Source organism: Strix uralensis, chromosome 21, assembly GCF_047716275.1.
Source record: "Strix uralensis isolate ZFMK-TIS-50842 chromosome 21, bStrUra1, whole genome shotgun sequence".
Taxonomy (NCBI): Eukaryota; Metazoa; Chordata; class Aves; order Strigiformes; family Strigidae; genus Strix; species Strix uralensis.
Window position 1 is genome coordinate 8,055,720 of NC_133992.1, and position 25,599 is coordinate 8,081,318.

A 25,599-nucleotide genomic window follows, 5' to 3' on the forward strand; every position below is an offset into this window, starting at 1 on the left:
GCAAGTCTTTGAAGCAGCCAGAAAAGGCTTTAAGCCAAGGTCATGGTGAGGTTGGAATCTCTACCCCCACTTCTATCACTTGCAGTAAAGGATTAGTCATTAGCAGTTCACCATTACTTTCTGTCTTGATCAGCCACTAATTGGAAGTGAAGCGCATCTTGCCAGCTATTCTCTGAAAATAAGTTAAAAACTGAGATTCTGAACTTTCAAATTAAATTCTATGCTCTGGAGGACAGCATGTTCTCATGGATACAGACCCTTCTCATTCTGAGTCCTCAAATTAGAAGCCATACAGTTAGCGAACACAGAACAGACAAAAAAGTTACATTATGGTTAAGAGCCTGGACGGTTGGAGTTAATCCTTTCCACAAGCTTCCTAGGAAATATGAAGTCAACCTAAAAGAACCTTTGTGAACATTTAATCTTGTATCTTACCTAATTCAAGTTACTTCTGTGTTTATAACTTAGCAAATGTAGTTAGAAAAAACAGAATATGCATGTGCTCACCTTTCAAGTCTTCCAGGAAAAGCAATTCCTGTAATATTCCCCTCCAATTCTTCCAGTGCTTAATTACCACAAGTGTTTAAACCATACACCTCAGCTGTAGTCTGAATTTGTTAAACTTCTATTTTCAATTACTGAAATTTTTTGTCTTTGCTTGCTATAATGAAGAACCCTCTTATCCACTTTTTCCCCCTCAATAATGATGTTGGTACAAAGCAAGTGAGTCATCCGTTACCTTTTCTTTTATGAGTGAAATAAATTGAACTTGTTTGATCATACAGAAGGAGTACAGGAAACCAAACGCTTTTGATCAGTTCTCATGTCTCTCAACTAGAAAATCCCAAATTAACAGGCACCTATACAAACGATAGCTAAGTAGTTTTACAATTAAAATAATACTTAAAACCATCTTCAAGCGTTAATAACTGAAAATGTTATTAGTACAGGTACTAACAGGTAAGGAAATTTGTTGTTAAAAATAGATGATTTTCTGCTTTTTAAAATATATGATTTTCAGGCTGACCTTGTCCCTTTTAAATTTTTATAGCATCTTCAGTTCCAATTTGAGATTTTCATACGGGGTAGGCAAACCTTCTTATGTTCTGTATTAAATGCAAGACACCTTCTTGGCATGATCTGCAATATTAATAATATAACAGTACCAATTTCAGGAGCAGCAGTGTAGCATCAACACACGCAATACCTACATGAATAGAAATTTAACCATGTATCTCATGGAAGTTTTTAACATATCACGGGGAAAAGAGCAGGTCTAAGACATCTCAAACAAATTGAGATTCCCTCTTTCGCCACGCAAACACATGACCTTGTCATGCTTCAAAAGGTAACACCAACATAGCTGATGCAAGAAAACATATGCTTCTCTTTACTGGACTCAAAATAGGAATAGAGGGGATAGAGAATGATATTTGGGGCCAAACCCAGGTTTCTGAAGACTAGACTTGCAGCTGTCACTGTATTCAGCATAAAATATCCCCACCCACACAAGCCCTACAGTACTCCTATCACTAATTGCCACAAGAGAATTTGAAAAATACTTTTTGGAAGTTATAAACACTACAGATTCTTTATTTAGCTAGGAATTTGCATTGATGTTATCAGAAGAGTTTTAAGACTTTAAGACCGAGCCATTTTTAACTTGCTGTGGGACACAGTTAAAGCCACAGGAAAACCTAAATGATTAATTTCTATGGATTTTAAAGGAGACTGACATACATTTGACTTTCCATGCATCAGCTATCTTGCAGGCACTCTTCAATAACCCAATTACCACTTAAACGTCTGTCTACCACCTAACCCACAGACATTTCAGTTCCTCATCTAAATCTGGACATACCTTACTTCTATATCTGGATAATCACTAAGAAAATCTTACCAAATCAAAAACCAGCATTCATCAGTACTCCAGTTTAAGACACCAAGTAAGCAAACTGTCACTGCTTTGTGGACTTCATTATTAACAAACTAAAAATTGCAGACATCAACCTATTGCTTCAGGTGGCCATCATAAGAAAAATAAATAGAAAGTGAATATGGCTGGCCACAGTGGCTTATCTGGCATATGCACTGGAAGGTAAATTAGGAGCACTAATGACCACAGTGCTACAAGCAAGGTAACAATGTTGCACTGCAATAGAAAACTCTTCTATACAGCTTCATCTGACCAAGAGCAGTGTTTCCTCCCTCAAACCGTAAGACAAACTTCCCTGTTTTAACCACTTCACCTTTCTCTGCTAAAGGCCACACTGCCTACAAGCCCCAAGGATATATTGCTCAGAACAGATGGACGCTACCGGCCTTTTTCTGTTTTTCTGAATATTTCCCATTACCGAGAAAAAAACCAAAAAAGCATCACAATATTACTTAGTCTCTTGAAAACAGCTGGGGAGGTTCTGGAGAGGTTGTTCTTCCCCTCACCTCTATCACCCAGCTCTCAGCTCCCCAGAAGGGAGCCCACAGCAAACAGCAGAGTTACCCCACAGCACGGCGCGGCGGAGGCTGCCCCATGCAGCGCTCCTCGCTCCCGTACCTCACAGCCTGACTGAAACAGCAGCAGCTCACCAGGCTTCAGATGCTACGGAGACTCAGAGCCTCCAGCTAGATACGAGCTGTCTGACATTGCGTCTGAAATACAGAGGGGTAGAAGTGTTTTCCTTGCTGTTCAATTCATTTTGTGGTATATTATCCAAGCCACTCCTCTAACCTGGGCTGGAGAACTCCAAAGTCTATCTAGCTGACTCAGGGGAACAGCATCCAACTTCCCTACACGCAGTTTCCATTGTACCAAAATTTCAGTACCACCCGATTATGAACTGGTCCCCACCTCATCCTGTCAAGCGCTTCCCATAAAATCACAATGCATCCAATATACATGCTCTGCTACCCTCCAAAACTTGCCAGTCCTGAACAGCCACAAAATGCTGTACCCTCTATTCTCACTTATTCTTACATTCTCACCTCAAAAACCAAAGCAACCCCTTCTCCTCCAAGAGTTCTGAGCTGCCCATAAGCAAACACCTTATGGAGCATGTCACAGTGCCCATTGCTGCAGCTACAGTGGGTGCAGAACATCAGCAAACTATTGGAAGTGACTAGTTTAGCCTGAACAGTGAATTGAGAATGTAAAAACATATTATACATAGAAGGAAAACAAAAAGCCTTCTGCTTTTGGTCTTTTTGCTTTGACCAAATCCTTTTGGTCCTAAAGATAGAAAAGGAAGTTACATTTAAAAAAACTACGCAATTGTTACAGTACAATTAGGTTTTAAAATAGACACAAGCTGATAAATTCAGCATTAAGTTTTCCAAAAGTATCCTCACTCTTCAGCAGTGCATGTACTTATACAGCCGAAAAGGATCTTTCTGTATGAGATCATACCGCCAGCAATATGACAAACTGGTGTGCATTTAAGGAAACTGGGGCGGTGGTGGAACAAAATACTGCTTTTTGCAAACCATGATTTTTAAACTTGTTTCCATCATTCTTCTAGCTACAAAATCTTTTGTAAATGAGGACACTACCTACCTACCTCCCAAAGTTTATTTTATCAAGCCAGTAATTCAGCCACATGAACAACTGACAATTCACTCAACTATAGTTTTTGCCTGAGGCTTTTAAAAAAAAAAATAAAAGAGCAAAGAAAACTTATAAATGGTGCTGAAAGAGCTGAAGACTTGCTGCTAGCACACTAAATAAATAGGAACAATTGAAAGCCATGGAGCAGTTAGTAATTTATACTACTGAGCCCAATGCTTGGACAGTAAGGAAAACAGATGGCTCTGCAATATGGAGATGGCTCCACGAAAAGCAATCGGCACAGGGCTGCTGCAATAACATCGTCCCAATAGTTTGTCTGGTTGTTGCAACAGCCACAGCAGCTAAATTGCATCACTTCAGGGTATAAAACAAAAGTAAATGAGAGTGAAACAAAATAGAACTTCTTATTACAGTTATCTTATATTCCTTGCTAAAGCATGGTCTAGTTTAGTTCTTTTGGACAGCCCTGCATAGTTCTGTGCAAATACATGAGCCTAATCCACCCGGCCCTAGCAGTGCTCCTCTTCCTGTCCCGTCCCCCCTCCCAGTAATTCTGCATCACACCGAACGGCTATGAACGTCAGCTATTTAGTTCTACTTTTAGCTCTGCTTTAAATAAAAGTGTGCTGAATGCAAGCTGCATAATGAAGGCTCAAAACCATGGAGATGGCACAGACTGCAATTGGGCAGCATTACCAAGCTGTGGGGTTGGGGTTTTTTTTGTTGTTGTTTTTTTATTGTTTGGGTTTTTTTTTTTTCTCCTGTCAGACTTATTTAATTTGTGGAACAAAACCAAAATTTGCCAAGGGAAGTTTCCAGCTACATGCTGGAGCAGACAAGCAGCTGCCTGGTTTCAAATGGAAGTGCTGTTTCAGACCTTGAGGACATACTCAGAGGCAACGGACATGCAGCGCACATGCACACATCAACATACGAAGAACAGGTGAAGCACTTCTTGACAAATGCATAAGGGGCTCAAACTAATTTGTTTTCTTTATTACATTTCAAGACCATCACGACTAAGCAATATATCAGTCATGCAAGGACTAATCTAAAAATCTAACCCGCAACTTTTCAGAAAGGCCAAATCATTATAAACTCTTTGACCACAGGAACCTCTTAAAATATATATATATATACACACACACACACATGCTCTCTAGGGAATCAGAGCACAGATTAAAACCTAAGTTTAAATCATAGCATAAGATTCTTCTTCCTCTGCAACTTTCCTATGATAAACCAGGTTGTTTAAAGGGCAAGGTCAGTAGCTGGAGTTAACAGAGGAAGTATCATCTTGCCCTGCACACCAAGACAGGCGATGCTATTCAGCTACAGATTACACTGACATATTCTCAAACTACTTTAATTTTTAAAATTCCATTAAAACAAGTGTTTTACTTGAGAACATGTCTATTCTTTTTCTTACATCAAAACTCACTAACACAATTGCTGATGCTGGTATAAGGCAGTGGAAACCAAAGGCCTCAGCAAGCAGTTTTACAATATGGTTTAGAGCCTGGGAACTTTTGCCGAGCATCAGCCCCCCCAGGCCTCTGTGAAATATTTTCCATATCCAAACTTTCCATAGTTCAGGAATTTGATTAAAGCAATCTCCATGTATTGTTTACTCAATAACATTATCTACCAGTGTTTCCTGAAATGCAAATGTTTCCCTATGAGGCTGCAACAACTTCTGGAATGCAAATTCCAACACAAATCCTGTTGAAGATGAGAAAAGTGCAATTTGTTGTGAGTAAATACACCAACATATACATGTCATTACAGATTACAACTGAAGTTCAAAAAAAAGCTGAGTAAATTGGTCTGAAGGTGTAAGCTCAGCAGTGTTATAAAAGAAGTCAGTGCTTGTGTTTAGTTTGTAAAAGAAACATGGAAGCACAAGTTTATTATTGCTCTCCATGAACAGCCAAATATTATTGTTCTTTAAAGTAATAATCAAGTAAGCAATTAAGGCAAGTTCATTTTAAGGAAGAGGCTTTCAAAATACATTTCTCATTTGGACTTAAGCCTGAGGAGTACCTTGTACAACATGAATTAGAACAGAACCTGCATGGATATTCACAGCATTTTGCCTGCCATGACTGCTGCTACTGGTATTGTTCTTCTCAAGAAAGCAAGCTATTAAGATTGTTTAAATACTTATTTTACTTAAATACACTTGATAATAAAGGGATTTTTCTTCCCCTTTTCTACTGGGTATTTTACATTGGCAACTGATGGATCCTATATTAAACTGTTTTCATTCAATACAGCAATCTGCTGCTCCAGTTATCAAACTGAAGAAAGGAGGGATGCTAGAGCCCTGTGATTTGAAGGGAAAACAAGGGGAGAAAAAGGCATAAAGTTTGCACAACACTGTAATAATCCTACTGACAGGGTTTTTTTTACCTTGCTAACTTCCTTCCACACAGAAGCATTCTTTCATAACCTGACAATTCCCTGTAGCCTGGAAGCTTCGTGAACGTATCACGGATTCTTGTTTTTAACCTCTTTGAAGTCCCTGCACAAATGTCTTAGTAATGTACTGATCAGGATGACATGCAACTGCATACATGAAAAGAACAATCACATTTCCAGTACCCTACATGCATTACTTCTGCACTTTAGAAAATTCATTGTTTCCAGAAGTACCCTTTTAATGAAGACAGACGTCATCAAGGGTAAAAAAGAGAGACAGATTTAAGCAACTTGCAAGAAACCATAAAACAAATCAGTCAGTCAGGCATTGTTTGACTTCATCAGCCACTGGGAAAATCACAAAGGATTTGCTGCTACTCTGATTTGATCATGCAAGCCTCTGAATACTTTGTCTGGTCCATTATTTATTTAAAAAAATATTCTTTCCATATTTACCAGGAGCGTAGTGAAGACGAGACATTAGTTTTTCAGACTTCACATTGTGGCTGACAAAGCAAAACGCATACTGAAGTTAGAAAACCATCAGAGCAAGAATCTCTGAAAAAGGCCACCTTAAATAAATGCACAATAAATGCCTCCTCAGTCCACTCAAGCAGAGTCTTCAGCCACTGCTGTATGTCAGTGCCTATTTTAAAAGCAGGTCATGGAGGCTTACAGAAAAGCCACAGACCCTTGATTTCTATACATCTGGGAATTACTACATTTTGCAAGTTAGCACATATGAAAATGCACTAAGGACAGTACACTCTGAGTTAATTTAGACTCTGGGAGTTCTACTATGAATAAACTTTGTAAATCAGTTAACATTCCCTACAACAGATTTTTTTGGAGAAAATGACTCTTTAAGAATCATCTTTCTCTGCACTGTTAATGCAACCAACCCTTACTATAGCATGACCATCATCAAATATGTATTTACTAGCCACACAAAATAATGAAGTTACTTAGAAATTTGTTTGAAGATTAGCTAAAAGCATTTACAATGCAATATCCTCATTCAGGAATAGTTCCCATGCCATTCAACTCTATTTCATTTTTTCTCCTCTGTTGCTCTGTGGAAGATCCACACAGAAGGACAGCAAGTTTATCAATACAGGAAAAGAGTGAAACTTAACAATAAATAAAATCCTATCAAATTAATATAGCAACAATGTGGTTCATGAGGGAAAATCTGAAATAACAATGTATTTTGGTTTATCAATTTAAATTAAATCTTCTTCTGCATCAACCCCTCTTTCATTTCAGGACTCCTTTTGCTTTGTTGCAGGGAAAATTAATTGTATGTGAGCAGGTGAATGTTCTATGTTCCTGCTACTTTTAGTTTATGCAACCTGCTATGGCAAAGCAGTTGCCTCATTTGGGTTCTTGCAAAAAATTAACAAGAAATTTATTCACCTCTGTATGCAGATATGGTTGCCTATTACATGGGAATATTGACCTTGAAACACCGTATGTACAGAACATAATATTCCAAAGCTGCCTGGTCTCTGTGGACGTCTGTGTAATAGCAGGCTGCTGAATCAAACACTACTAATGAGATGTTCTTTTGATTCCCCCCAGTCAAAGGCCTCCATCCATTAAGAGGGCTATGCTGACCCTCTCTTCCACCTGCGCTGCACTTTGAACAGACAATATCATCCCTTGGATGCATCAACTCTAGCAACTGAAAGGATCATCTCACAAGACAGCTAGACTGCAGCTTTTCTCACAGCCTTCCCCTGAAAAAGAGATTTCTTTCTTCCATTTCTGCAGAGTGTAGCGGACCACCTCTCTCCACTTCAGGTCTTCCACAGGGAAGGTGTTGGCTGGGGGAAATACAACTAACTAGCTCCCTCATCAACAGGAGAAAGCAAGCACATTGACTTGTGCCCTTTACGTATTGATGCTCCAGCTGAGTAAATTAAGATGTACAGGGGAAAAGCAAAGAGCACCAGAAGCGGGTCTATGACCCAGAAAAGCATAGTAGTGATTTTATATCTTCTTCAATCTTCCCAAAATGTGATTACAGTTGACCTTTAAATCTAGTAGATCAACTAATCAATCCTGCTGGAACAACCCTGTATGTGATCTAAGAGCATACCCATACTTAAAAAACTTCCAATGGCTGCCTGGCATAGGCATTTTCTTTTGCTGTAAAAGTTACCAAGATTTGTCTCAATTGATTTTACTTGCAAGAAAACCACAACATCAAAACTGCAGCATCAGCAGACACTAAAGGTCTTAGCTTCTTGCAGGATGAATGCAATATCAATAGTTATTAGGATGTATTCATACAAGGTACACAAGAGGGATGGAAAGAAGATGTTAGTAATCTCACTTAATCCTAACGCTGCCCCAAGTCAGGTTCTTTAGACTGTGGGAAAAAAAAACCGCGAGGAAAACTATAAACACTCCAAAGTATTTGCCAGGCAAAAGGTTGAATTTGGAACTACAAACATATTTAACAGCTCTTTAAGCAGTAAAGCTTTCACGTTGTGTTAGATGTTAGTTTTACTTCAGCTGATAAACTGTGCTTTAACAAAATAACCCAAAAGAGGGTTCAGGATGATATTCATCCATAGCGGGCTCAGAAGCGAGGTAAGCAACCACTCATGATCTTACTCATAGGCAGCATCTCTCTCAGATTTCTCAGAGTATTAATTCTGTAGCACAATCCTCATTTTCTAGATGGGAAGCAAAGACATGCATTAACAAAGTGACTTGTGCAACCCCATCCAGCAAATGACAGAGGAAAGAAGAGGACCTACAGCTCTAAAGTCCCTCCAGTCCCATTATAAACCTGGCAATGCTGCCACTCCTGAAACCTTCATCCTCCCCATCAGAAATGTTTTGAAATGTCCACACATGGTATCATAATACACTTGCGTTCACACAGTCAACTAGATAGCAAGTTCTTTTATGCAGAAAGTCATTAACTTCACTCCATATTACATGCTAGGGTGTCCAAAAGAACCAGGAAACTGGAATGAAAGGTTAGCTTTTGCTTTATCAGGCACAAGAGAGCTTACAGACTTGATCAGCTCTGCGATCTATGAAATTTCTACAAACAGCTTTGGAAGAGGCACCAAGCAGTGGAGCCAGTCCCCCCCACCAAAGATGGCACTGAGAAAACTGAAAATGCTACATTGAAAATTCTGAAAATACAAGATTGGACTCCAGAGTAAAACTGAACCATAAGGCAAGCCAGAGAACTTGTTAAGTCTGAGTGCAGAGACAACTGCAGAGAAAACTCTAAATAGAACCCAACTGAAAGCATATGGGTAGGGCAGGGAACATTAGAATAAAAATCTAACTAATGGTAAAACACACAGTGATGTTTTTTCTTAAAAGTCATGCAGGAAGAGAAACATATATCCAACCTCATTGAGAGATAACCTGGGGGGGAGGAGGAAGCTATTATCCTTTTAACTGCAGCTTATTTGATACAAAAGTGACATTTTCTCTGAATGAAGAATTTTTAACATAAAGAAAAGCCAACTTCTGAAATGAGATAGAGCCCAGTAACACTGCAGTAGTTGAGAATGTCATGATTTCCATCAAAAAACTGTTTTGCAGAGATTAGGAACAGCTGTTTCAAACTGAATTAGACTAAAACTGGAAACAAGCTGTCAAGACCCAAAAAATATATTTTATACATAAAAGAACATATTTGATTCAGCTGTTTTATCGTGGTGGTCAGCCAAAAGAGAGAAATAAAGTAACATTATGAGATTCCAGACGTTGTCGCAAAGACTCTCTCATTTTTAACACTCTTTATGTAGATTTATTCCTTTGAGCATTTGGAATAGGAAAAATGTCAAACAGCTCATATCACAGATTCTTGAATATTTTCAAACCATGGGCAGCTTAAAAGACTTTAAAGACACCTGAGGACTCTTTCTGCTCTAGTCCACGTTCTCCGCATCTTCTGTAGCGCTAACAGGATGTTGCAATAAGGAAAATATACTCAATTGCTGTTGACGTGAAAAAATTAGAATAATTCACTTTAACCCACCACTTGTGAGTAACAGTACATGCACACAGATCCTTTTTGGGCATGCTTGCAGATCCTAGGAGGCTCTTAGTGGGTATTTTCAATATCGATTTTCACAGGAATTGCAGTTTCATATAATGAGAAGTAAATACATCTATTTCAGAATATACTGTAAAATGCCACATCAAGATACAATTCCTTTGTGTCTAACGGCCCATGCAGTATACAGAGCACCTCTTACACACCGCCAGTTACACAGGCTGAAAGCCACCAAATTAATCAAGACTGGTGCTGGTTTTGAATAGAACTATTTGTTCCAAAGCACAACTGTGAACATCAAAGAAGCCTGTGATTTTATTACATGCTGTAAGATGTAGCCATTATACTCTGCTTTCCAATCAAACCTAAAGTAATCTTGAAAATATCCTTAACATTTCAACATGGTCATTATTTTTCATAATAATGATATATACTAATTCTACCCAATAAGTATATTAGTTATTACTGTCAGCTTGTCAGTGTATGTGCTTTTGAAGAAGAGGTATCTGGGAACAAGCCAATTCATGAGCATATAAAAAAAATGCACGCTCCAAGAAATGCATTTTTAACTCACTAAGACACCAGGCAAGTGTGCAACTGCAGTCACATTCCATTTCACATTACTTGCACGGTCTAGCTTTAGGCATTGAACTTGAGTACTGAGGTTCTCAGCAAACTCAGTGGAGCACCATAGCATGACTGAATGCTTCACACTAAGCCAAGAACCTCACAAAAGAGCACAACAAGGTAACTGCTGCTCAGGATACAGAAACTTTTGATCTTTCCGTGAGAAGATCAAAAATGTGAAAGACTAGCACACCTGGTAGAATCAATCTGCTTTCATTAAGTCTTCTTTTATTAATTCAGAGAACATCTTTTTGTAGGTATACTGTAACTGAACAAATGTCAGCGGCTAAAAGATTTTATTCATGTTTTTTGTTTCTTGTGCAAGTGGAAACCTTACATTCAGGCATTTAAAATTAGATCAAATGAACTGCTATACATACTTGGGCCAATCTTATATCAGAGAAAGTGATAACATGCACTGATAAGTCATCTTTATCTCCAGAACTTCAAGATTTTACAACTCTACTAGATTTAAATGCTAGCTCATACCAAAAAGATGTACCAACAACAAATGGAGTTAAGAGTCAAGTAGCTCTGAGTGCAATGCTCATATTCTCATCTCTACTCTCTTACCAACCCCCAAGCCTGCCCAACTGTGGCACTACTCAAACTTCTAGGAGAGCCAAGACATGTTTCTGCAACTACTGAACAAATCTGACAGTCAGCCATAAAGTTACATAGGCTACAATTCTTAGTACCATGTTTAGAATGTTTTTTTTCCCCCATTTCTACTCCCAGCTGATCCAAGACAGAAGAATATAATCACAGGGAGCAGGGAGGGAAGAAAAAAACCCAAGTCCATTTCTCAAGAGGCAGCATTTTACAATAGAAGCAAAGTCTTGGTTTTCTGTAGAAGTCATTCATCAGAGCTCCTGCAGAAAGCAGAACACCAAATTTGAGTGTTCCTAAAAGCTGGGTCAAATATCTGACCAGACCTGAAGCAAAGTTCACCTGCAAAAACAAATATTTTTCAGAAGAATGTAAAATGACGGCTACTGAAGAGTGGACTTCCTTAATGGCTTGCTTAATGTTACTAGTGAAATCTCACACCTTTGGGGAAAACAGACAACTTGCTTCAAATTATCAAGCAAAATTTTATTTTATTAACAGGAATATTGTGGAAAGACCAAATTGACTCTGAAAGGTCATCTGAGATCAACTGAACATCTTTTCAATACACCTCTACCTATGTTAAAACCAAAAACCAGGCACACATATGAACAGTCATAGCACTGATGTCATGGTCTGTCATTTCTTCTTCACATTCTTCAATTGTCACAGCAAGAGCCACAAAACAACTGATCCTCCTGTAGGGCAGGATTATTCTGCCCTCCCAGGAAAATAAAAATCAGTATGCATTGATTCCAAGAGGCAAGAGATTTCAAGAATCACCACAGACCTTCTGGGTTACATGCCTTCAGCATCAGAAGCTCAGTATTAACTACTGCTGAATATAAAACTGCTATCACATTTTTGCCAAACATACATTTCCATCAAGCAGGAGCCAGTGGTCTGAACTGCTCTTTTGATTACATACAGCTCCATACACACTGTTTCCAATGTTATTAGCCTTTAGGCAATTTCCACATTCTGTAGACCAATTATCAACAGTATCTGATTAAGATATAATGGGGAAGAATTGAGTATTGCTTACATGCAATTCAAATAATTAAATCACTCTGTGAACTGTCTGAGGGGGGCCAAATTTAGTAACTCCAACAGAGAACTCCAAAAAAGATTAGAGATGAGCACACTTCTGCTTTAAGAAAATCAAATATTAGGCACAACAAAAGGACCTGACAACAATAGTAGAGAGCAACAGAGTGACATCATTAAATTTTCCATTTTATTTGATTTCCTCTAGAAGCCATAAAAAAAAAAATCTTTTCCATATAGAGAATATCAATGGGATGTTTATCACCTGTATCAGTTATTTTATATTAGTGTTCATATTCCTTGAATGCCCTTCATACGAAGGTCCCCAAATGCTTTACAAACATCTTTAATTTGCCTCAAAGAAAGTGAGACACAACTTTGAGTCTCTGAAAACATCCTCTGCGCTTTCACGGTGGCCACCATCCACTAGATGGTAAGTCAGGCTTTCATCATCAGGAGCAAGTCAGTCTGAGCCACCGAGAGCTGAGATAGCAGGCAAACATGAAATTCAAAGGAATCCTGGGTCCAAGAGTTTCTTATAGTGCTCCTCTTGTTCTGCAGTCCTACACATTCTTCAATTAATCCCTAGACAACATGGATTTCCAGTTATACTTTGTTGTATTTCTCAGCTTCTAAAAGTAAAGCCTTTTCTTCTGATCTAATGGTTGTACCATGACTTATTCATCTACATACTGCATTTCTGTGCCTGTGCATGGCTTAGTTTGATTCAAAGTCTGTTACTAACACAAAGCAATGCAGTTTTAACTAACTGGGTTTGATGACCACATTATACAGCTTAGAAAGGGAAAGCAATCACTGCCTTACAAATAACATAATTCAGCCATCCAACATGAACTGTATGAAGAGTTCTTGCAGAAAAAAAAAAAAAAAAAAAAAAAGGAGTTAGGGGAGGAAGAACCAGGAGTGGGCAGAAGTGTTTTGGTTAAAATAGAGCAACATCAATCATCTCCATCCTGAAATAGGCTAACAGCTAGAACATTAATACTTATCAAAGAAACAGGAAAAAAACCCCACTCATTAGTAAATAAAGGTGTTGCAAAGCATTAAATAATTCCCACCAGCTGACAAGGGGGCTGTGATTTATAATGGTGTGTATTGATATATCACTTCCCGTAATTAGGAAAAGTGAGACTGGTACTGCTTACAGCATTATTTTGATCAGAGCCTTGAAAAATACTGTTGAATAACAACAAACACCAGGCACAACAATAGAAAAACACCACAGCATGCTCTCAGGCTGCTTTAGATTTGAAACAAAAAAAAAAATGGATTTCTAACAAAATCCAGTAAGAAAGGCAAATTCTGTTTGGACACACATAACCTTATTTCACAAAAGTATCCTAGTGTGAATTATTACTATTATAATTCTAGGAAGATCACAGATATAAAACATTCAAACTACATAACAAACAAGCCAGAATCAAAGGCTAATTATTTCTCTTTTTTTTTTTTAAGCAACAAGTTACTCATCATTCCTCTTCTCTTCCTGGAGTAACAAACTAACCTCAGTCTACTGAAATGTCAAAGAAATTCAACTAATCTGCATACTGGCACAAGGCGGCATACATGGCAAATTCTCACCTGCCATAGCATCTTTTCAGTAGTACAAAGAAAAAAGAAATTGGTAATTTTCATTTCCTTTTGTTCCAATTCTTAGGTGTCAAAAATACTTTTATAGTAATACATGGTAACAATAAAATAGTTAAGATAGACCTGAGTTGGATTTTTGTACAAAACCAGCATGGGGATCAAAGGCAAAGAAACACACAAGTCCAAGAGCTGAAGATTCCGGGGACATCCAGCTGAGGAGGGAAGATGCATCCTCCAAAAAGAAGATGGACATAACTGATGTTATCCATCCCCAGTGCCCCCAGATGCTGCTTTAGGCAGGATCTCTAGGGAGAATAAAACCCATCCAACATACAGTAGCTGTTGATTCTGACTTTAGTTTTACTGTTGCTACTACACCAAGCTTTCCTGTTTTCATTATGGTTTTCACTATTTTCCCCTCTCACTACCTTCACTTTTTTTTTAAACAAAAACTATCATTGCATAGCTCAGAGACCCTCTGAAAAACATCGTGTCCCACCTTTTTCCTTCTCCAGTAAAGTACACATAGACTATTGCAATTTCTGTCCATCCCCCCTTTACATTTTGGTACAAGCACTTTTTTCCCCTCATCATAGCTTTTCCAGGGCTTTTTCCCCCATCACTGTAACATCAAGGTTAATTTGCACACTACCTGAATTTGCCACCCCTGCCATTGCTGGTCACTAAAATGAACCCTGCATCAATGAAAGTCAGTATTCTCCAGGCAGACAACTGAGCAATAATTAATAACTACAGCAGTTGGAAGCAAAGAGGTAACCACCTGTTTCCTAGTCATATTTAAAAAAAAAAAAAAAAAAAGAACATTAATGTAACTCTGAAAAGCAAGGGCATTTCACCAAAACATTTGCCTAAGATCGCACAAAATTAAAATCCCATAAAGGGCATTTTTCCAGACTGCCAGGCAAACAACATTAGTCACTAGCTGTATAATACCTGGCATCTACAAAACCCTTTCTCTCTGAAGAACCCAATGCACTTGAGACACATTTAGACTAGAAACTCTCCCAAGAAGTAGGTTAAATATTATTATCCTATTTTATCCGTAAGAAAAATGAGGCACAGGAAAAAAATCCTTCATCCTGTTCAAGGTTACAACAAAAATTAATAAGAAAAGCAAGAATAGAATCCAAGTGGCCCAGCTCCTATTTTGTGCCCTGTGTACAAGACACCACCAGTTCGTGTATCATTCATTTCTCCAGTGACAGGAATATAAACTCCCGTGGTTTATCTGCACAGGAAAGGAGCCCACAGTGGTAATCCCCAAGAGCCTTTCCACTCCAGCTCCCTCTGTGAAGCACTGATTCTGCTCTTACAAAGCAGATTAAATGTGCTCTGCAGAGTGCAACAGAGATACCCTTGTAGGGACTCATCACTTTGCTTCAAATCTTATTTTATTTTTTCCTTTCTTCCTTTCTGTGAGCAAACCAAGGGACTTTGGTCACTTCAAATCTTTTAAGTAACTTCTTTAGAGATCCTACTCACTGAGAATACCAGTATCTCAGACTGCACCACTAACCTTCCCACTCTTACCCCAGCAAGCACAAGTGATCTTCAAAAGCAACCACCAGAAGCATCACGCACGCAGATCACGCACACAGATGATCCAGTTACCGTGACACAGTTTTCCTCAATGCCACACATTTGTCACCGATATTACAGTACACCTGAGAAGAAAATGTTTCCCAGTTCGGGTGGATAAAATCTCAGCAGAATAAGCTGGATTTCCATGTAACAGTATGTCACAATGTTATAACACCGCATTTTTGTAGAAAAAAAGTCCTGAAAGGACAAAATCTTGGCCATCTGCCTGAACTTCCAAAGAACTGCCAACATAATAATTCAGTTACATTGTCCATGCTACTGTAAAACTACATTAAATTCAAAATGTTTGAGTGCATCCAAAATTTAAAATTAATGTTCCCTGGAATGAACACTTCATTTTACAATCAAGATGAACAAAACAAAACAAAAAAATTACTTCAACAGTGTTCCTCTACTATTATGGTTAACATTTAATGTCATTTATTGTCATTAAACTCAATATTTGTGTCTAATCAATACTAAGCTACCAAGGGCAGTCGTAACAAGTCTGGACTTTCTCTACAGGCTCTATTGATTTCTTTTTTTGAGACCTACAACAAACACAATTTATACAAATAATTTATCAGGGAACATATCAAAATAATTTAATAAACAAAACCTATATATTCCTTTTCTCTTCTGTCATGTGACAGAAAATCATTTTAACTCATTAATGGTAATCTCAACAGTTCGATTTTAAATTTATGTAAAAACAAGAGGAAGTTATGAAGTAACAAATTTAAATCCAAATATTTTTTAGTGTATTTCAACAGGCAGATCAACAGTAATTTTTTTTCCCATTTTGTATTTACCAGCGTATTACTTTTAAATAAATTTATGACAACTGTCCAGCTTTGTTCACTTGGAATATTTACAATACACTGATACTGTAAAGTTTATGCAAGTTGCCATAACCTTCTTCTCACAGGTGACTAAATTAAATCATTTGATCTAAATCCTACTCACCCAGAGAGTCACAAAGTCAGAAAAGGTGATTTTTTTGCTTTCTGCTTGAAGTGGTAGATAACAGCCTTCCCAAACACACAGTTATCATGTTTAACTACTATCTCATGATGATAAAACAATACCACCACCACTCACATACACAGGTTCAAAGTACAGAAGTGTTGGAATTGGAGTAAAGCAAACGGACAAATGCAACTCTGAAAACAGTAGAACATACAATACTGCACTTCAGTGAAGTTAAAATCAAGGAAAAAAATTAAAATAACATCACCTGTTCCAACACTACAATTGTTCTAAATTTCCTCCACTTCTCCTGCTGTTATTATTATTTGAAAGTCTGAAAACAAACTCCTTGGTGTGATGGGGGGGTGGCGGGGGAAGGAAAGATGACTTATAGAAGACAGTATTCTCACTTGGCCAAGTAAACTCTGCTAGTCCTGCTATCACTCAGCATCTCAAGGAAGACTTAGTTTGCTGCTATCTAACAAACCCAGTGTTTAAGTCTGGTAGAAAGAATAATTCTATAGCGTTGGTTTGGTAGTTGATCCATTTTGCATACACCCTTCAAAAAAACAGACAAAAGGAACTAAGTAAGAAATCTCTACCAGTGATTAAAGCTCAAATGTTGGGCATGAACTACTTGACAGCACCCCATCAGGAGAAGGGAATCTCGCCCTATAAAACCATTTGCCTTGCTCAGTGGATATATGATAACGCTGCAGATTTTCTGTTCCACTGGAGTCAATGGAAACACCTTAACAGACACTGCCTCAAGCACACACAGGGTGAGGGTATACAAACGCTCTGCAAGGGCAAAGAGGATGAACAAATACACACTACAGGCAATAACTAACCTCACTAAAGCAGTAGATGGAAAACAAAAGTTTACACCACTCAAAGAATGAGTTCAACCTCCTGGATTCCAAAAACCTACACCTATTCTGACTGCCAGCATTATGGTAGCCAGATGGGGCAACCACACCATCACAAGCTTTGTTAAACATTTTATATACGGTTAAGTATATAATATTGGTTTAATCACATCATCAACAAGGAATTTTCCCCTCACAAAACCCCCGTGTCACCCAGTATTGAGAACAAATATCAAGAAACAATTGCTTAGTAAAAGATGCTTTTATTCACGAGATCATGGTCTCATCTACTGCAGAAAATAAGCAGCACTGAGGAAGGAGGAAGGCCAGCATAAGGGCACTTGCTACAGAAGTGTCCTGAAAAGCAAGAAAAGTGAGTTCTTCCAGTGCTCAGTCACAAATACAAGGTCACATCTCTTTTTTTAAAAAAATCAAAATTGAATCAGCATTTCAGTCTAGCAAGTGACTTTTAAAAATTCCTTTCATCTAAACTTACAGCTGATGCATTCTCCCCGTGGTAGCTTCCCTCAAATGCCAAGATACTGCAAGAGGGAAGCACCTGGTAAAGAGAAGCAAGGCAGCAGCATCCTGCAGATCCAGTCCCGATTGCTCCAAGTAGCATCGGGCCACACACATACAAAACACAAACCCTTCTGACTGCTCCTGTCATCTTCAATTTCAGCTGCTCAGACACAACAATCACATTACAAAAAAAGTCAACAGATAAGATGTACATAACAACTAAAACCAGATTTCAACTACAGTTACTAAACAGAGACACTTCACATGAAAAAAACCCCGACTGATTTCTACAAACTTCCTAACTTAGCAATAATACTTTATCTGAATTACCCATACAGAATGATAGCTCATTTTTATCTTATCTAATATTATATCTTCAGTATTGCATTAGAGGGCACATACGGATCCTTCTGGGAAACAGCATTTCAACTGTAATGAAGAAAACCTCTTTTCTTAAACAAAATTGAAGAGGAGGGGAAAAAAGATTTATCAAGTAGACCTAAATACTGTTCCATAGCTACTACAGGCCTCCATGCACCACACAGTCAGCAAAGTAATTTAGTTGTATGATTTTTACTGATACATGAAAGAAGCTAAAGCAAAGACGAAAAACCATTTAGCTCTTGCTTGCAGTAAGATCAACTTACACTTCCTGTGTTTTTCAGCTATAGCTTGTGAGCTCTGTTAAACACCTGGAAAAGTAAAGTTCCTTTGCAGCTGCATGTGTATGTAATTAATGCATTTGACAAGCTGTTGTGTTCCCAAACAGCTGCTTCCATTACACAGACAACTCTACCATCTGCAAAACTATTGGGTAAACTACAGTAAGTAAATATCAGGATAGCAGGTGCTAATAAATAATGAGCCCTGCCAAGATAAAACTTTCCTTACAGAAGTGTGTTAATCTTCCCCAATGTACTTTTCTGTACCCTCAGAGCAGGCAAACTTAAGATACTCAGAAACAGAGGAACTCGTGTGCTATGACTCACAGGAGCAGTAAAATAAGGTTCAGGGCAAGTATCTCTGAAACGACAATTAAATGCAACTCATTCTCTACCGCACTAAGCCAAAGAGTTAGGTTAGTAAATTTGCACCCAAAAGTGGGTCTTCTCAAAAAACATAACCAGCCACAGCTATACATATTAATTGTGGTAAATAAAACAAGTTGGAAAGTGTCAGGTAAGTCTAATCTCCTATGTCAACATTCACAACTTAAACAGAGAATTTTCAATTTATGTCTGTATTATCTTCACTACACTTCACACCCAGCAATTCTACTTAACCAAAAAAGTTTTTCTAACATCTAGTATCTTGTGAACCACAAGGAACAATAATTAATACAGCCTTAGCTGAATTTAAGAAAAGAAAACCAAACAAGCTATTACTTGTGCAACCAATTTTGCTGGAAAAAAGAGTCATAGGTAGATATGATGCCCCTCCAGATTTACAAAACTGCCTAAGTTTTAGGTACATTCATACACTAAAAAAAGAAAAAGAACCAATTTGGTAGTACTATGCTTTAAAGAGCTTCATGTGGTTTATGGTATTTGGAAGGTTACTCTCAATATATTCTCAAAAACTGGCTGAGACTATCATTTCCAAAGCAGAGATACTGATGTAAGTGGACCAACTGAAAAATCACAGCTTTTCAACAAACAGACCATTACTTAAGATAAAACTTTTGAAATGCTGTGGGTTTTTTTTGGTTTGGGTTTTTGGTGTTTTGTGGTTTAAGAGTTACCATTTCAGGCCTCTAATTCTTCTTTCACTTTTAGATAAAAAAAATAATGCAGCAAACCTTTTTTTAAAATATATAGTACTATGTATAGTGCTTCGATATACTGAACAATAATCTGCTTCTCATGAGATAGCCCAGTTGTTATTACCAACCTTACTTATTACTGTCCTATAAGCTACTACTATCCACCTTCCCATGTTTTAAAAATAAACAGAATGCATTGAAACATGCAACACAAAGTCTGTGTACTCATTTTCCCTATATTTCATGAATGTCCTTTTGGAATTGTACCATAGTCCCGAAACTCTACTCCATCTATCCTCCCCTGGCAGCCAAGGGGCTATTCATGCCATCAGTAATGCATGAACAATCAAAGAGAGAGGAAAATGCCCTATCTCAGCTCATCAAAAATACAAGCAAGCAAGCCACAAAGGGGTCACAAATTAAAAATTAAATGCGGACAGACATAAAGCCTATTGACACATCACCACATCTAAATCCTCCCTTCAAAGCAACAGAAAACACCAGACACACATAGTAAGAACAGAAGGTGGCCAAAAGATTTAATGAAATAACACTTATTCAAGAAGTGTATTTAGCAATGAAGAATTAAGCAGCAACACAGAGCATCAATAGTGTCTTTGCTACTAACAGTAAGTCCAGCAGCTAATACCCCCACACAGGCTGAGGAACTGGGGCAACCTAACCACACCAGCTGGTTACTGCAAACCCTAGAAAGTATACTAGTAAAATTCAGAAGAACCATTAGATAGAAATTAGCTATTTAAATTCAACTTATATAGTATCTTTTATTTTAGCTGTAGAACAGAAGTCAAAGATAGCAGAGATAAAAGAAAAAAAATAATACTGATTTTTCTCCTGGAACACTTAACTGTGTTTACGAGTGCACAAGATACTAAAACTTTCTGCTTTCTGAAATCAGAATCCCATATTACAAAAAAGTGCTCTTCAGAGCTCCGTAACACTGTAAGTTAATAAAAAACTCCATTAGAACAGCTCTGTCAAAGCTATTTCATTATCAACTGATCTTACTCTGATAATGACCTAAAGTAGTAATCAAATCACTGAAGACTTGACTGCATTACAAGATTAGAAGTTTTCAAGTATAAATATTAGATAGTTTTAGTTTTTTCTGAAAGTAGCAAGTGAATTTTTTCTTCAATAATCTAACAGCAAGAAACACAAGCAAACATGAAACATTTTCTCAATTAATAAATCTCTATTTAAAAATCCTTCCTGTCACCCATTTTCCAACCACACTACATTTATATCAATTCTGAATTCTACTGATTTTAGAAGATGTTAACACATATTTGTATTCTGAGAAGTGACTGTACAAACATTATTGTGGTCTTCTCTTTTAAATCTGAATAACAACAGATTGGTTGGCTTGATATATAAGAAGAATTTGCCTACGAAGTATTTGTGTAGTCTGAAAGTCTTCCTTGCTCATGTATAGTAATAAATAATTTAAAGTGGAATTGTTTCCTTTAATGCCCTAAATATTTTCAGATTTATTATTCCTGCTTACTCTTGCTGTCTCATATAAGGTTGTTAAAAGCTACAACTCTGAAATGTCTTATTAGTAATAATTACTGTAACAGAAATGAATCCATCTTTTACATTTTGTAACAGCTCACTAGTATTTCAAACATAATTTTAAGCAAGCTTTTAAATATTTATTCATTTAAATATTTCTATAAAAAGTAGTAAGCATGCTCAAAAAATTCAGGATGGAACAGGCAACCTGAAACATAATGGTGCTGATACAGAGACCGTTAATAATTGCAATAATGCAATGTTTACTTATTTAATAAAATCAGATGTGGGTCAGCAATACTCCCGTCCTCACAAGTAGACTACATTCAGAGCAAAGAAGGAAACATACCCATCCAATTTCTGTCTCTAGATATTTTCAGCATACAGGTTTATGAAACTGAATTATGCTCATGAGAAAGAAGTTTCTTTCAACAAAAACAATTTTTTAAAAAATGTAAAATTGCATTAACAGTATCTGGCCTTTTTTTCCATTTTTTTTTACTTTACTTAAAATTCAATGCAATATATACAGTCTGAAAACACTAGGTTGAATACAAAGCTACTTCTGAGACCAGGCGCAAATGTTTTTAGCAGCAGAAAATGGTATGAAAAGGCATCAAGATTTCTGATGACAACTTCCCTATATGTTTCTTTCCTAGAAATAGGTTTGGAGGTGACATAAGCTCTTGATTCTCTGCTCTAATATCCCACTGCCCTCTGCTACAGTGTTTATTGTCAGATGCAAGGACACAGGGTACTTTTATTTTGTATCAACATAAGAGGCTAAGAAGCTAACATGGAAAGTATTGTTCTGCTTGAGAGTTAACACCCCCTTTGAAAAACAAGAGCATACATGACAGGAAAGTCTCCTCTCAATTAAAACACCATTTTTACCCTTGAAAGTACATTTAGGTACATATTATGCTCCTCAAATTCATAAAAAACTCAGCAATTTTGACAGTCTCAAACACTCATAAGTCTACTGTATCACAAATCAAACATTCTGTAGGAATACACAACTAAATTACACTGATGTATTCTGTTACCTTATTTGACCACTTGTAGGCTTGAAGAAGTTGGCTGTAAAGAGGTGTTTTGTCCTGAACAGGATCTAGGCTCAACAGTCCACTATTGTGCAAGGGGTGGTTCTCAGATGGTTTACCAACTAGGTTGCTCAGACGCTCCAGCTCACTGAAAGAAAACAGAATGGCATTGTTTAAAGTCAGATCTGCAGATACAGGTATCCAAGATGTACAATTCTCCTGCAGGGACAGCAATCATGCATGAACTCTATTTTAATATCTAAGTGAGTTTTAAATGCCTCCCTAATTTGATAAAAAAAAAAAATAATCATTCTCATTATCCAAACAATTTAAGTGGTCTGTTAAGCTCAGTGCTTCTTAGGAGAGAAAGTACAAGTCAAGAGTCTTTGTAAAACAGTCTGGAAAGAGTCAAACTATGGCAGGTCCTGTTCACAAGCACTTCCAGAACCCAGGGCATCTTCTGAGCAACGCATATCCTCAGAAACTACAAAATTCTGATTTTAGCATTGCCTGCAATACTAGAAGTATTTTTTTTTAACCACCAAGCAGGCAGATGCCTCATCATTACACTGAAGAACTAGAAATTAACATTGTCCTCATATAAATATACAGAACTGGCATTAGTCCTAAGCCTGGAGATGGTCCTGCAAAGTTTGTGATTCCTCTAAGCAAGTATACACATTCCAAGTTCTCAGGTCAAGGAAGCATCTTCTGATTTCCATGAGCAATTTGTACATCTGTAGACATGCATAAAATACTCGACTAAAGCATAATAAGCACCATTTTCCCATGAAAAAAAAATCTCATTGTGAAATGATCTATTATTGCTTCATATCTCATCTTTTATTATTAAATGTAGTGTTTGACAGAAGTTAAGCAATCTTTAAAACTTGCATTAATCAACTGTAGAAGAAAGAATGGCTACTTTGCACAGATATAAAATGCAGTTTTTCAAGTGACATGACTAACCAGGTGCCTTTCCTTTTGACTTCAGTTCCCACTAAATTGAAAGCAGGATTTGAACCCTTCAAAGGGTGACTTCTGAAAAATCTCTGTAAAGAAAAATCCCAAATATCTCAATTTGCATTTAATGCAGGTTACAAAAATAAACACCAACAATCAGGGAACTGACAGTTAAGAGACTTCCACACTTTACTACCACAAATTTCTTCTTTATTTAACCATCATTTCTACAAGTATCCATGGCCTACATTCATTCTAAGCCTCTGGTGCTGCGAACACTCATGAATGTGCTTAGTATTTCCTGACAAAAGAATACAATAAATGTGAACAGACATAACAACTAAGGAGTTGCTGAACAGAGATCCCATTCAATACTTTCATGAGATGAGCTAAAGTCCACTGATAACATTAACTTCAATATACCTTGGAGTATTCCCTTGCTACTTGAAATCTGTACTTCCCAAACATGTAACAGAATATGTAACATTTAGGTGCTATATAAATTACGGTATTTTGGGGCAGTTATGTTTCAAAAAAAGGCAAATGAAATATACTTCAAAATATTAAAAAATTAGTTATTTTGCAAGGAATCAGGAAAGAAATGGTCACCAAAGCACTGATAAGCATCTCCACTAATGCTGGGGAAGAGATGATGAAAAAGGAACCAGTGAAGTTTGATGAAGAAGCTACTCTCAGGTATGGTAGTAAGGACAGGAACTGACCGCAAAGAATCGTGCAAGAACTTCACAGCGCTGAAATACTGGATGATAAACTGCAAAGTAGAGGAGTGTAAAATCCTACACACGAGACAAGATAGGTCAGAGCCAATTGCTAGCTGTTATTGTTCGGGAACAAGATTTCAGGGTTATACTAGATAATTCTTTAAAAAGCTGCTGAGCAAGACAAGAAGGATAACCAAAGGAATAGCACAGCTTCCACGCGGGGAACCTTGAAGCCTCCTCAACTTGAACACAATAAAAACCAAAGGGATATAACAGATGTCTATAAAGCTGTATACAACATCTTTCATAAGAATGATTGTCTACCATCTTTCCCAACAGAAGGGAAGAAGTAGGTAACATATTACCAGGATCAGAACTAAAAATCACCAAGGCCTGTTAGCCAGCAAGAAACACACTCTTGTCCACAAGACCCTGAAGGAGGCCAGAAGATGTGCTGGGAGAGGGTGGTTACACGCTCGGGACACCTCCCTGGACAGGGCTGATGGCTCCCCGGAGGATATAACCGGCCTCTGGCAGGATCCACAGGGACCATCAGCCTCAACACTTTGTTTATTTACAGGAAACACACCTGCTGGTACTAAACAATTATACTTATGTGTACTAAATTTCCAGCCTTACAGATTTTGGTAGTAAAACGGTCATTTGTGAACCACTTGGATGCTACTGAACAGTCAGAGCCTAAAACGTGTTTGGTCTTTTTTTTTTTAACAAAAACTTCAAAAAACAGAGAAAAATCTCCCTGCAACCCAAAGCATTCACCTTCCCAATGCAACCTCACCGACAGCTGCTTTTCTAAAACAAGACAAGACCAAAAGCTAGGTAAGTATTATGAGCAGCATTCATCCCTTTGCAGACTGGAATGAAACACCACGAAGGGGTAAGGCGAATGAGGTTGGAAGGAATAAAATGGAGCGTTGTCGCATTTATTTGCCTAAAACTTTCTCCGGGAGTGGAAACGGCACTGCCGGGCGCCTCTGAGGAGCCAGGCCGGCCCTGGGGGCGGCGGGGCCCCGCCGGGGTGACCCCGGGACCCCTCCGTCTCCCTCCCGCGCCGCCACCACAGGGCCGGGGCCGCGGGCCCGGCTGCACACCGAGGCGGGGAGGGGGAAGCCCCCTCAGGGCCGGCTGCTCACCCCAGGTCGCGGCTGACGGAGTGCAGGCTCTCCTGGAAGGCGGCCACGAAGCCCTTCTCGCGGCCCTCCAGGGTCTCCTTGTTCCGCATCCCATCCTTCAGGCAGTCGAAGACCCGCGTCACGCTGGAGCGCAGCGCCTGGATGGCGGCGATGGCCTGGGAGAAGGCCTCCAGGTTCACCCCGGGGCTCAGCACCCCCTCCGCCATCTTGGCCGGCCGGGCCCGGCCTCTCCCCGGCGGGCCCTGAGGAGCGCGGCGATGCGGCGCGGGGCATGCTGGGAAATGTAGTCCCGGCCGGGAGCGGGGTTGCGGGCGGGCAGCGGCGCCTCCCTCAGGCACCGCCCCGGGCGGGGGGGCCGGTTACCCCCGCACTATAGAGCCTTTTATCCTCTTTTTCTAACCTCAGGGATTTCTTCAGCAAAGGCGGGTCTGCCCCGCGCGCCCTGTGACAGTCGCGGCTGAGGAGGTGCCAGCCCGGTCGCGGCGCCCCAGAGCAAAAGAAGCGTGCACTGGCGTGTGCTTCTCTCCACTTCCACAGAACTATGTTT

At 38.6% G+C, this 25,599-nt stretch overlaps 1 protein-coding gene across 2 annotated transcripts in view; it reads right to left on the reverse strand.

The window, feature by feature from the left end:
* MED27 (mediator complex subunit 27) overlaps positions 1-25,278 on the reverse strand; it is a 93,966-nt gene extending 68,688 nt beyond the window's left edge. For both annotated transcript variants that reach the window (XM_074891102.1, XM_074891101.1), the window contains exons 1-2: positions 25,053-25,278; positions 22,217-22,361 (exon numbers count right to left, since the gene is read on the reverse strand). In XM_074891102.1, the coding sequence (XP_074747203.1) occupies positions 22,217-22,361; positions 25,053-25,258 (351 nt within the window). In that variant the 5' untranslated portion in view covers positions 25,259-25,278. The remainder of the gene's footprint in view (positions 1-22,216; positions 22,362-25,052) is intronic.
* Between the last annotated feature and the right edge of the window lie 321 nt (positions 25,279-25,599).